Source organism: Guillardia theta (assembly GCF_000315625.1).
Source record: "Guillardia theta CCMP2712 unplaced genomic scaffold GUITHscaffold_57, whole genome shotgun sequence".
Taxonomy (NCBI): Eukaryota; class Cryptophyceae; order Pyrenomonadales; family Geminigeraceae; genus Guillardia; species Guillardia theta.
Genome location: NW_005434617.1, coordinates 475,133 through 486,422, shown reverse-complemented (window position 1 = coordinate 486,422; position 11,290 = coordinate 475,133). Strand labels below are relative to the sequence as shown.

The 11,290-nt window shown below is 54.0% G+C and overlaps 4 protein-coding genes across 4 annotated transcripts; 2 read left to right on the top strand and 2 right to left on the bottom strand.

Annotated features, from left to right (window-relative positions):
* The first annotated feature begins 3,563 nt into the window (after nucleotides 1-3,563).
* GUITHDRAFT_153760 (hypothetical protein) lies at nucleotides 3,564-5,109 on the top strand. The gene is made up of 6 exons (XM_005828744.1): nucleotides 3,564-3,971; nucleotides 4,029-4,136; nucleotides 4,185-4,301; nucleotides 4,350-4,448; nucleotides 4,571-4,675; nucleotides 4,836-5,109. Exons 1-6 carry the CDS (start codon nucleotides 3,609-3,611, stop codon nucleotides 5,007-5,009), a joined length of 966 nt encoding a protein of 321 aa, XP_005828801.1. The 5' UTR covers nucleotides 3,564-3,608; the 3' UTR covers nucleotides 5,010-5,109.
* Nucleotides 5,110-6,268: 1,159 nt separating this feature from the next.
* GUITHDRAFT_164310 (hypothetical protein) lies at nucleotides 6,269-7,834 on the bottom strand (the record flags this gene model as incomplete). Its single annotated transcript, XM_005828743.1, has 2 exons — nucleotides 7,809-7,834; nucleotides 6,269-7,300 (listed from the first exon to the last, which is right to left on the bottom strand). The coding sequence occupies exons 1-2, from the start codon at nucleotides 7,818-7,820 to the stop codon at nucleotides 6,269-6,271; spliced, it is 1,044 nt and encodes a 347-aa protein (XP_005828800.1). The 5' UTR covers nucleotides 7,821-7,834.
* A 580-nt stretch (nucleotides 7,835-8,414) lies between these two features.
* GUITHDRAFT_153759 (hypothetical protein) lies at nucleotides 8,415-9,955 on the top strand (the record flags this gene model as incomplete). Its single annotated transcript, XM_005828742.1, has 9 exons — nucleotides 8,415-8,492; nucleotides 8,849-8,884; nucleotides 8,931-9,026; nucleotides 9,076-9,168; nucleotides 9,265-9,405; nucleotides 9,448-9,539; nucleotides 9,591-9,631; nucleotides 9,676-9,761; nucleotides 9,815-9,955. Exons 3-9 carry the CDS (start codon nucleotides 8,934-8,936, stop codon nucleotides 9,953-9,955), a joined length of 687 nt encoding a protein of 228 aa, XP_005828799.1. The 5' UTR covers nucleotides 8,415-8,492; nucleotides 8,849-8,884; nucleotides 8,931-8,933.
* Nucleotides 9,956-10,065: 110 nt separating this feature from the next.
* GUITHDRAFT_153758 (hypothetical protein) lies at nucleotides 10,066-10,718 on the bottom strand. The gene is made up of 3 exons (XM_005828741.1): nucleotides 10,563-10,718; nucleotides 10,359-10,509; nucleotides 10,066-10,315 (listed from the first exon to the last, which is right to left on the bottom strand). Exons 1-2 carry the CDS (start codon nucleotides 10,710-10,712, stop codon nucleotides 10,423-10,425), a joined length of 237 nt encoding a protein of 78 aa, XP_005828798.1. The 5' UTR covers nucleotides 10,713-10,718; the 3' UTR covers nucleotides 10,066-10,315; nucleotides 10,359-10,422.
* Between the last annotated feature and the right edge of the window lie 572 nt (nucleotides 10,719-11,290).

Below are 11,290 nucleotides of genomic sequence, written 5' to 3'. Positions count from 1 at the left end.
AGAAGCCTAAGTATTTGGCGGACCAGGTTTATATACTACCACCCTCTCTGTTGGTTCTCTACATTCTGCAGTAATGTCCGTTCAGTCCAGCGGACACTTATTTCATGGATGCAGAGGATGAGGAGGAGGAGGAGGAGGAGGAGGATGTGGTGAAGGAGGATGAGGAGTTGGTGGTGGAGGAGGAAGTGACAGGAGGGGGGAAAGAGTAGACCTGCACATGGCGCGCGAGTGGACATAGTTTGTCTTGCACCATGCAAGTCCTCGTCGCATACCTCCAGCCTCCTCCCATTCCTGCATGTCGTTTGACCGCAAGCGCAGGGCATCAGCTCCTTGTCACCTTGTAGAGGCGCAGGAGCCCCGCGTAGTCTCCCTCGGGGTCGTAGAATCGCTGGCGAGCTGCTGTCGCAACCTGCAACGCGATTAGAGACGAGGAGGGGGCGGAGGAGCAGGAGGAAGACGAGGAGGAGGGGGAAGGAGGAGGAGGAGGAAAACGAGGAGGAGGGGGAAGGAGGAGGAGGAGGAAGACGAGGAGGAGGGGGAACGAGGAGGAGGAGGGGGAACGAGGAGGAGGAGGGGGAACGAGGAGGAGGGGGAAGGAGGAGGGAAGAAAATGAGCAGACCAGCTGCTCCTCCTTCATGGTTGGGCGGTAGAAGACGTTGGCTCCGTCAACAGCAAGCATGGCAACCACAGTTACCTACAGCAAAAGTTAGAACCATGAAGGAGAGGAGGAGCAAGAGACCATCTCGTCGGCACACTTGTGGAGGATGGAGGCGAGCAGCATGCGACTGAGACTCGGCTCGAGGGGGAACAGCGCCATGTCTCTCCCTACCTTGGTCATCTTCCCTGCGGCAAGATCAGCGGCCTGCCCGCAGGCAAGGAAGGAACAAGACCGTCAGCGTCGATAGCCCCCAGCAGGTAGAGCATGCGGAGACCGGAGACGATCTTGTCAGCGTCTGGGGGATCCATGTAGTCAAAGTTGACAGGGTCGTCAATTTCCATCCCCTTGAGGATCAGAATCGTCGACGAGAGGTTTGTCCTCAGAATCTCCGCCATCGTCTCTTCCGGGAATTCCTTCATCATCTTCTTCTCGCTATAGAGGCGGATGCAAACTCCCGGCCCCGTCCTCCCCGCACGCCCTGATCGCTGCTTGGCTGCTGGTTTGGAGACAGGGACGATGTTGAGAGACTCCATGCCGCTCTCGGCGTTGAAGATCTTCTGCTTCACTGCGCCGCAGTCGATGACAAACTTGATGCCCGGGACGGTGATGGAAGTCTCCGCAATGTTGGTGGCCACCACCAGCTTCCTAGTCCCCTCAGGCGGCTCATCGAACACGCGCTGGTAGAACTCGACAGGGAGGGAGGCGTGGAGGGGGCAGATCCTCATAGCGCAGACCTCCTCCCCGTCCGCCTGTCTCTGGATGATGCGACGGTGAATACCCTGACAGGCTCGATTGATCTCGTCCTCGCCCGTGAGGAACACGAGGATGTGATGCTGGGGAGGCTGCTCGGCATGCAGGTGATCCACAAGCTCCATGACCTTGTCGACGTACCTCTGGCAGTCGATGTGTTGGATCTCCACAGGGAAAGTTCGTCCGGGGATGTCGATCATGGGGCAGTTGAAGAAGTAGTCGGAGAACTTGGTCGTGTTGAGCGTCGCACTGCAGACGAGGAGGCGGAACTCGGGCCGGTTCTTGCAAACCTCCTTCATGAGAGCAAACAACACGTCTGTGTGTAGCGATCGCTCGTGCGCCTCGTCAAGCATAACCACCGAGTAGTCTTTCATGAATCGATCGCCGAGACACTCTCGGAGCATGATGCCATCTGTCAGATACTTGATGGCTGTCAGCGGACTCGTCACGTCTTCGAATCGGATCGCGTATCCCACGTCCTCCCCGCACTCGCAGTCGACCTCCTCAGCCACTCGTCGAGCCACAGAGACGGCTGCGACCCTCCTAGGCTGCGTCACTCCGATCCGTCCTGTCCACCCGCATTCGGCCGCGAGGTACTGGGGGATCTGAGTAGTTTTCCCCGAGCCCGTCTCGCCGGTCAGCACAATCACTTGGTTATTCTTCACCATGTCCACAATCGTCTTCCTGTATTCCAGAACAGGGAGCTGCGCCCAGTCAGAGTCTTGCCTCTCCGCCAGCTTAGGGAGCAAGGGCTTGCTTGGGTCCCACGATCTCGGCGCTCGGTCCTCGACCTTCACTTTAGATGGCTTACCATCAGATGATTCATCCTCCTTTTTCACCCGCACAGGGAAACCCTGACGGCCCCTGCTTCGGCTACGTCGCCTGTCTCTACTCCTGCTCCTGCTCCTGCTCCTGCTCCTGCTCCTGCTCCTGCTCCTGCTCCTGCTCCATCGTCTCCCCTTCTCCCTCCTGACGTCCCTGTCATATCGTCCCGATCTCCCCCCATATCCCTCTCGGCTTCTGCTTCTGGAGTACCTTCGCCGACTTCTGCACACAACGACAAGTCAGGTCAACCCACTCCACCAGTACATCGCAGCAGCTCGCACCGGCTCCTGCTCCTCTTGGGGCTTCTGTCTCGGTCTCGACTTCTGCTGCGAGGCTTGTCCACCTTTCGATCACGGCCAAACTCGTCCTTGACGAACACTTCTTGCTTCACCCTGACGCCGTTGGACTTGTGTTGATGCTCCTTCATTGAGTCCAGCTCTTGTTCTCCGTCCATACCCACGATCTCAGCTCGCTTCTCACCCTTGAAATCGACAATGGGCTTGATGTCTTCATCCTCGTCCGACGGCGTATCATGCCGACCTGGTTTGACCTGCTTGTCTTCATCGTCGGATGGGCTGTCATGCCTGTGACCACCCATGGTTGAACGACGAAGGTATCTGTCAACTTATTCTCAGATCAGAACCACCGTCCCCAGGCAACATCAAGTTTGAACAACATCATCTGCGAAGAACGATTTTCTTCCGTAACGATCTACATGCGTAACAAACGCGCTGATGTTTTTGACACTTTGACTCTACTCCCCTTGGCATTCCAGTGCTCCAGCCGCCTCCTCGTTTTCACTACAGTTCATATCACTATCTGGCTGCTCCTGCTTGCTTCCCTCTTCTATTCAGAAAATTGTTTCCACCCTGCTACCCTTCCTCGTTCCTCAAGTTCCCAGGTTGCGGTGATGTAACCATCTACCTCCATAGCTCTTGCCTGCAATCATCCAATATTTTGAACACTCCCAAGACCCTTGCATCATCTATTATCTCATCGCCATATCTTCCTTCTACAGCTCACCTCTACCTCTGCGCTACTACCTGCTCCTCCTCTACTCCAAGTATCTTCTGCATTCTTATGTTCCACTACTCCTCTGCATCTCTGATCTGATGACCAGTTCTTGTACGTCACTGTCCTCCACTCATCTTCTCTCCTCCCCCCCTCATCTTCGTCCTCGTCCTCCTTCTTCCCTTTCCGCCTTTCCCTGCATTACTCGAGCGCCAACTAGCACCCTCATCCCCTCACAGTTCTCAACTGAGGTCAGCGAGCCTGCCTCAGGGCAGCAGGATGCTCAAGAGCGGGGAAGAGGGGCAAATCGCGAAGAGGCGCGGTGGGATGATGGCGCGACGGTATGAGGCGGGGAAAAAGGGGATGCTGGTGGCGGGGGCAATGGCGATGACTCTATGCCTCCTCCTCCTCGTCCTCTCTCCTCGCAGACAGAGCTCTGAGCTCCTAGCATCAAAGCAAGCTTCAGGCAAGCATTCCGGCCTTGGCAAGAAGAACCCCCAGCTCTTGGAGAACGTAATGAAGCAGTCCTACAGCCCGTCAGATGTCAAGCCCCGAGCTCACCAACCCGCGTCTCTGAACGTCCCCTACTTCTCCAAGTTCGTCCATCCTGAGCCCCACTACCGCAAGGGCGGAATGCACTCAGCCGCCATGCACTGGAAGGATGCAAATGGAATCGTGGAAGACAGGAAGGAGAGCAAGAAGCTGATTCAAGCAAAGCAAGCTCAGGTTGTTGTCTGCCAGCTGTTTGAAGTTCTTCGATCGCTCTGACGCAACCGCATACAGGCTCTGTCCACGGAGCTCTCACACACTATGGACGAGTACCTCAAGGATGAGAACCATGGCATTTCTTGGACTGTGCGCAACAGTCAACCACAGTATGCGGAAATGCAGGTTAGTTTTACGCTATCTGCAGTCAGTGTACCGATGATCCTCCTGCAGGCGAAGAAGCGCCAGCACTCTCTCTCCCCTGCTAAGGCAGAGGCACTTGCCAAGGAGCTCACTCAAACCCAGCAGAACTACTTCGACCCTGCTGCTTCTGCCCCCAAGACGCACGAGGTGACATAAGGATGCGTGGACGTGGCAGGTCACTGACAGTGGGAGCAGAAGTTTGTGTCCAAGCAGGCAGGAGAGGCTCTTGCCAAGTCACTCGAGGCTGGTGAGGAGGCAGCGCTGCGACCCCACAAGCTCAACAAGCTGCATCAGGTGATCCATACAGCTCGCTCCTTCCTCTCGGGTCACCTCTTTGCCCTGCCTTGAAGTTCTCTGTCGCTCGGAGCTAACTGATTTACGAATGCTTGTCAAAGCTAACTGATTTATGATTTCAGGCAGTGAAGGTTAACGCCATGGCGGGCAAGAAACTAGCAGCAGAATTGAATGCTGGAGAGGCCGATGCTCTCGCGATTGTTGCCAAGAATGCCATCAATCAAGAGGTGAGCGCGGATCACTGATTTGTGTGGTGGTTTTCCTATTCGCTCCAGCTTCATGTCGTGGTTTTCTTGTTCCCTAAAGGATTTTTTGCGCTCTCCTGTTCCTTCCTGTGCAACATCTTGTTAACTACACGGTTGTAACTTGTCTTTTGTCTCTTGATAGATTGAAGATGAAAGGAGGAAGAACTTGAATCACATTCAGACCTTCAGCAAGGATTTGGGCCCAAGTCTGAGCAGGAAGCAGTCCGAGGAGCTTGTCAAGGACCTCGACACTCCGATGAACGTTGTTAACCACAAGGTTATGCACCCAACCACCCACAAGGTGAAGAGAATGTAGACGAAGTGCCTGGTGTCTTGTTTGAAGCGTTTACTGGTCTTGTCGCTATAGTGATTTTCATATTTGTTGAAAACAAATGCATAAATGATCTGATCGTTTCCGTTTCTAGATGCTCCACTCAACCACACAAGCGAGTGCGAAAGCAGCAGCTACATTGAAGGATGTCAACAACCTCCAGCAGCTACGAAGCATCCCGAGTGCGCATGCAACCTTGAGCAAGGAGCAGGACAAGCGTGTTGCTGCCTATTTGCAAGATGTAGGTTTCGATGCATCGTTCGACTGTCTTTTCACATGTTGGCAGGGTCTGCGGGATGCTCTTCCTTTGAATGTTGCTGTGAAAGAGGGGCTTCGCAAGGCTGTACATCACGTCGACCCCACGCTGAACAAGAAGGATGGAGAGAAGTTGGTACGTGCTCAAGCGCTGTTGCCAAATTTCGTAACGAACTTCATGTAAAGGTCCATGAGGCACAGAAGCTTGAAACGATGGAGTATAAGAACTGGGCCCCTAAACACGCTGCTCCCAAGTTCTTGAAGAAGGACTCTGCCACTCATTTGGCTCAGGTCGAGAATCGCCTTGCTGGAATAGAACCCTCCTTACTTGTCCACGCAGGAGCTCGGACAGAGCCTCAAGATGGAGCAGAGCTCGCAGGGCCCTTACGTCGAGAACTTCATTCACAAGGTAGTAGATGGCTACCGGTGTGGTGGTGTGCGTGTGTGTATCTGTGTAGGTTTGAAGAAAGAGGCTGAGAGATGTGACAGGTCACTGGCAAGGAGGTGCATCCTCTCAAGAAGCGCGTCAGCTCACGGGGGACTGCCGAATGGTACAACAGAGCACTGGTAGCTTCTCCTTGTGAGTAGGGTGAAGCTGAAAGTTTTGGGGCCGCAGGCGAAGAGACTGTCGGAGGGGATCAAGTACTACAAGAGCGTGGAGCAGAAGAGGCAGCGAGAATCTCATGAGAAGCTTCTCAACCCCTCGCAGATCAAAGCACTGGGACAGTTCCTCTCCCCCCCCATCTCTGTTGGCAAGGGCCAGGCTCCTGGGCTGGGATATGCTGTCTAGGGCATGAGTGACAACCGATGTTTGACTGTAGGATAGTGGGTTAGCATGCAAACGATATACACTCGTTACAAGTGTTGTTTTACTTCTTCAAAACCTATCGAGCAGAGTAACGGCCAGGACAAACATAAGCACTACATTTACAAGTATCACAGCTGAGACAGATTATTTGTTCAAGTGTGAAGGCGTCGAGTCACATTCATCATGAATCAGAGTGAAAGTTCCACGAAAAGTCGTCGCAAGTTGCCACCACTTGGAAGTGATTATAATTGTTCGCAACCGCCTCCCACTCTGCCTGATCGAGATCCTCTCGCGTGCTGAGTGTCTGCGATATCTTTCTCGACTTAATCATGGTCACTCCAGGCTTCAGCTTCTCCGTGCGCGGCTTCTTCTTTCCTTCTTCCTTGACCTGACTATCACCTTTCCAAGTCTCAACCTTGACTGGCTGCATGTTCATAGCCTCCTCTACTTTTCCTTCACTTCCTCCAGCATCCTTGTTGCATCGGCTCGCTACCGATATCGGATCTAGCTGCACCAGACCTGGCAGTCCGTCGCTGGCAGCCTCGGGGTACTTGCGCTTGGAAGGAGCCGACTTGCCGTGCTTGACATGGATCCTCTCGTAGTGACGTTTGCTGTGGTAGAGTCGATCGTTGCGGTAGGAGCAGTCGATGCACTGGTACCATCGCTTCTTGCCCTCCACGCATGTGAGGAGACCCTCGTGGCTGCTCCTCGTCCACACGCTCCTCATCATCGGCAACTCACCATTCTCGCCTCCCTCGAGGTCCACAGAGTCGAGGTCTCTGTTTTCCCTCACCTCGCTTCTCTGGTTGAAGTTGGACATTGACAGAGGCTCTCGTACTCCCCGCCGGTCGCTCTTACCCCAAGACGCGCAAGACGGCAACTGCTGCACTCCGTCCTCCAGCGCACTGCCATCCGACGACGAGCATCCCTGCGCTACCTCCTTGCTCGTTGACTCCGTCGAGTTGCTGCAAGTCTGGAGGGCAGCAAAGGGATTCGTGCATGGCAAGTCAACGGCAGGGAACTGATTGAAATCCAAGAACTTGCAGGGGTCTAACAAATGTTCCTCGTAGGGGTGAGCCCAAACCTTGATGCTTCGCTCAGGAGTCAGGAGAAGCGAATCATACTTGATATTGCTCATTTCGTTGCCACTCCACTCAGAAAAACAATCCGACGGCAGACTTGACATGTCAAGATCGTTATCCATTGTGATGCACTGCAAAAGACGTCAACTTTACGTTATGAAAGGATAAAGGCCTGCGCTGAACGCAATTCTCCTGCTTACGTTCTCTCTAAGATACCTCTGCTCTCCTCTCCTCTGAAAATGCATCTGCTACCTCATGTTTTGTCATTTGTTCCGATCCTACTGCTTGTTCGGTACCCTTCGTCTACAATTATCAAGAAACTTGCTAATTCAGTAATCATCCTTCCACCTTGTGACAATTCTCGCACGCCTCTCATAGGTTTTCATGTTTTGTTTCCGTGAAAACGAATCATTCCCGTCTCGATTTCCTCTCCCTCTCTCCCACACTCTGCAATATTCTTACTCCTGCGGTTTGTCTCGGTCCAAGACAACCTCATGTTCTTATATACAACTTTCGTCTCCTTCTGGCCATCATGTTCTCTGACGCATTCTTCTTCGCCTCCTCCGCCCCTCATCTCCCCCCGCCTCCTTCCTTTCCTCTCTCCACATCTTCCCGTCCTCCCTGAAGCGTCTGCCTCACCTGCCCTGCCATGGTGTGTGAGTCACAAATTTTCATCAGAGGCAGAAAATTTCCAAAGGTACTCATTCAAATTCAAATTTTGGTACCATATGAGGATATTGAGTATTTTATAATCTGTATATTTTATGAGGGAAGGGTGGGTCTTTTGCCATCATTCCAGCAAACTTACCCTACAAGTGAATGGCCTGACCACCCCCTCCGGGAATCCGAAGACCAGCGTTTATGAAGGAAATAATAAGTTTTATGTTTTTTTTCCTGAGTGTCTCCAACCAGTACAAAATATAATGATATATAATATTGGCACTTTTATTGTACCAAAGGTTCCCGGTAATCGATCTTTATATATAGTTTTATATAATGGTATTAGAAATTGTACCAGTTCAGTCTCTATCTGATGCAGCTTACAGTACATCTCTTTAATAGTGATTATTAAACTTTACCCAAAAACTTGGAATGTCAAACGAAACAAGTTCGTGGCTCTGAATCTGAAAGAAATAAACGCTTGTATTTTCAATATTCAATGTGTCATTTTAAAACTCTCAACGAAGCTGGTTCGTAGTTGAAAACAGGCCCGCCCAGGCTCGTCCCGGTGGGATCAGGTGTGGGATCCGGTAGGGAACATGGCGAACTAAGAGGAGGGGGAGAAGAAGACTCGTGGATGAACTTGACAAGAATACTGAGCAGCTTGAGTTTGCTTGCTTCTGTCCTGGTGTTGTGGAGTGAAAGAGCTGCGGGATATGCTGCATGTGTGACGGGAGGAGGAGGTTTCCTGGGTCAGGAGCTGATTGCTCAGCTATGCGCACAGGGCCACGAGGTTGTTCGACTCGCCTCCTCGTATGTTGCTGAATGTTCGCAAGGTTGTCACGACTGTAAGAGCTCGGCCGTCAGCTGCCTTACCAGCCATGGATGGTGTGAGAGTAGTGCGTGGGTGTGAGCTCTTGGAGGAAGGAAGCTTCGATGAAGCCTTCGAAGGAGTGCAAGTCGTGTTTCACGCTGCCTCTCCGTTCCCCGTGTCTCTCCAACAAGCCAGTCAGAAGCAGCAAGTAGTCAGCACTTGCATTGAAGGCACCTTGAACGTGTCCGGCTGCTCTGAATCAATGGCGGCATGACTAGCAGGCACAGGTAATGGCGAGCGCGAGAAGAGCCGGAGTGAGGCGGGTGGTCTTGACTTCCTCTGTCGCCGCTCTGAGAGGAAGTGGACAGAAACCTCGCAATGGGGTGGGGCGTGCGAGCGATATCTGGGGCTGTGCGCTGACCCTGACGGCAGGAATTCTTCACTTCGGATGATTGGAACACAGTGAGCACGAAAGACGGGCCCGGCATGGAAGCCTACCAGTACGGAAAGACTCAGTCAGAGAAGGTCCTTCCTCCTCCTCCTCCTCTTCCTCCTCTGCCTCAATTCCGCCTCTTCGTTCTCGCTTCCCCCGATATTTTGTCGACCCTCACCCTCCAGTAGGAAGCCTTGCAGTTTGGACGGGAGCATGGAATTGAAGTAGTTTCCATTCTTCCAACGTTTCTCCTCGGTCCTCCTCGGTCCTCAGGCGTCAAGAGTGCGTCCTTGCAGCAAGTTCGCCGATGGCTGAGAGGGGAGGGCAAGGCAAGCAGCGGCCGCCGTCTCCTTCCCTCATGCTGCGAGCAGGTGCAGACGAGGCTGATCTGTGACGTGCGAGACGCTGCTCGGGCTCATCTCGCTGCTGCTGAGATGCCGGGAGAAGCGTTGAGCGAGTCCAGGTGAACGAGGAGCGTCCGAGAGTTTCGCAGGAGGGTGAGCATGGCTCGCAGGCGCTTCATCGTTGGGCAGGAGCGTCGAACAAGCGCGGAAGGTCAGCAGGAGGAGGTAGGGGGCCTGACTGACGTGCTACCAAAGAGCTGCGAGAGCTTCTGATTCGAGGATGCTTGGACATGTCCCTTCCTGCTCCTGTCAGCCCTGCTGATGACTGGATCTTCTCTGAGGTCTGCTCCTCCTCCCGTCCCACAGCCGGATGTCCTCGCTGACCCTGCTGCAGGACCTCAAAGGCGACAAGGAGGTAGAAACTTCTGCTTCCCTACGAGCCCTCGGGATTGGTTCGGGAGCAGAACACCTGCTTCCTGTCGCACAGACCGTTGGTGATATGCTGAAGGTTTTGTTACAAGAGACGGCGAGCTGAAGAGGACATGACTTGCTGCTCTTGACTGTTCCCTCCTAGGAAGAACTCTTGTTCCCCTGCTCCCTCCCTCCTGCTCATCCCAACCTCTAACTACCCGCAGACATTCCACGTGAGATTTTGAAATTTATAACATCGCCAAGGAGAGGCAGCGAGTGGGAGGGGAGGGAGGGAAGAGGTCTCAGGGCGTATCAAGCTTTCTTTTCTGATGCGTCCGTCATGGTTGCTCCTTCCCTTCACCCGCTTCTCGGGCGTATCCCGTCAGGGCGGCCTAGTCAGAGCTCTCCCGCTCCTCCTTCTTCTCCTGCTCTTTGCTCTCATCCGGATCCCTCTTGATCCTGAGAGCTCCCCACACTCCGGTACCTGCACCAGCATGAGGAGCAACCCAGCTGCCTGCGCCTCTCACCTCGCAGCTCCTCGCCCTGACGCAGCACATAGAATCTGAATGCGTCGAAGGCGGTTTTGATGGATCAGTAAATCACCATCCTCGAGCCCGACACGCCGTTGAGCCGCACAGAGCGAGAGCGGCGGGAGAGGACTGACGACTGGCCAGCAGCCTGCCATCGCGTCACTTGATGACCACGCACAGTCCTGGTCCTCGTGTCCTCACCATGCCGTGGAAAGAAGAAGCTCTGCAAGCATGCACAGCCTTGACGCTCATCGATCTAGCGAGAGCGGGAGATGAAGCGAAGGAGGCGACCAGCCCCGAGTTTACAACGATGGAAAGCAGCGACGCTGCAAGCGCCCGACGGATCTTCATGGTTCTATCATGTAAGGTCAGGTAAGCTCCGGTCTTCCCCAGATACTCGTGTTCGTTTTCCCCTTCTTGCACTTGAACCTCCTCCTCCTCCTCCTCCTCTTCATTCTCCTCTTCTTGTTCTGACGTCTCGCTGCTCTGCTTCACCTGCTTCGCCGTGTGGCCCTCTGCTCCCCGTCCTCTTAGTCATCATTGATATCCGTTCTTGCTCGACTCTCCTGCCCCTCCTGCTCCTGCCCCTCCTGCTCCTGCCCCTCCTGCTCCTGCTCCTCCTGCCCCTGCCCCTCCTGCTCCTGCCCCTCCTGCTCCTGCCCCTCCTCCTACTGTCGATCATGCTCTGCCTGCCTTGCTCTCCCTCCCCTCCCTCGCTTCTCCTTATATCTCACACCTCCGCCTCAGAGTCGGGAGACGGCGAAACCAGACGCGAGTAGGAAGACGAAAGCGAGGGAGAGGGAAGGAGAAAGGAGAGGAGAGGAGAGCAGAGGAGAGGAGAGGAGAGGAGAGGAGAGGAGAGGAGCGCAGAGCAGAGCAGAGCAGAGCAGAGCAGAGCAGAGCAGAGCAGAGCAGAGCAGAGCAGAGCG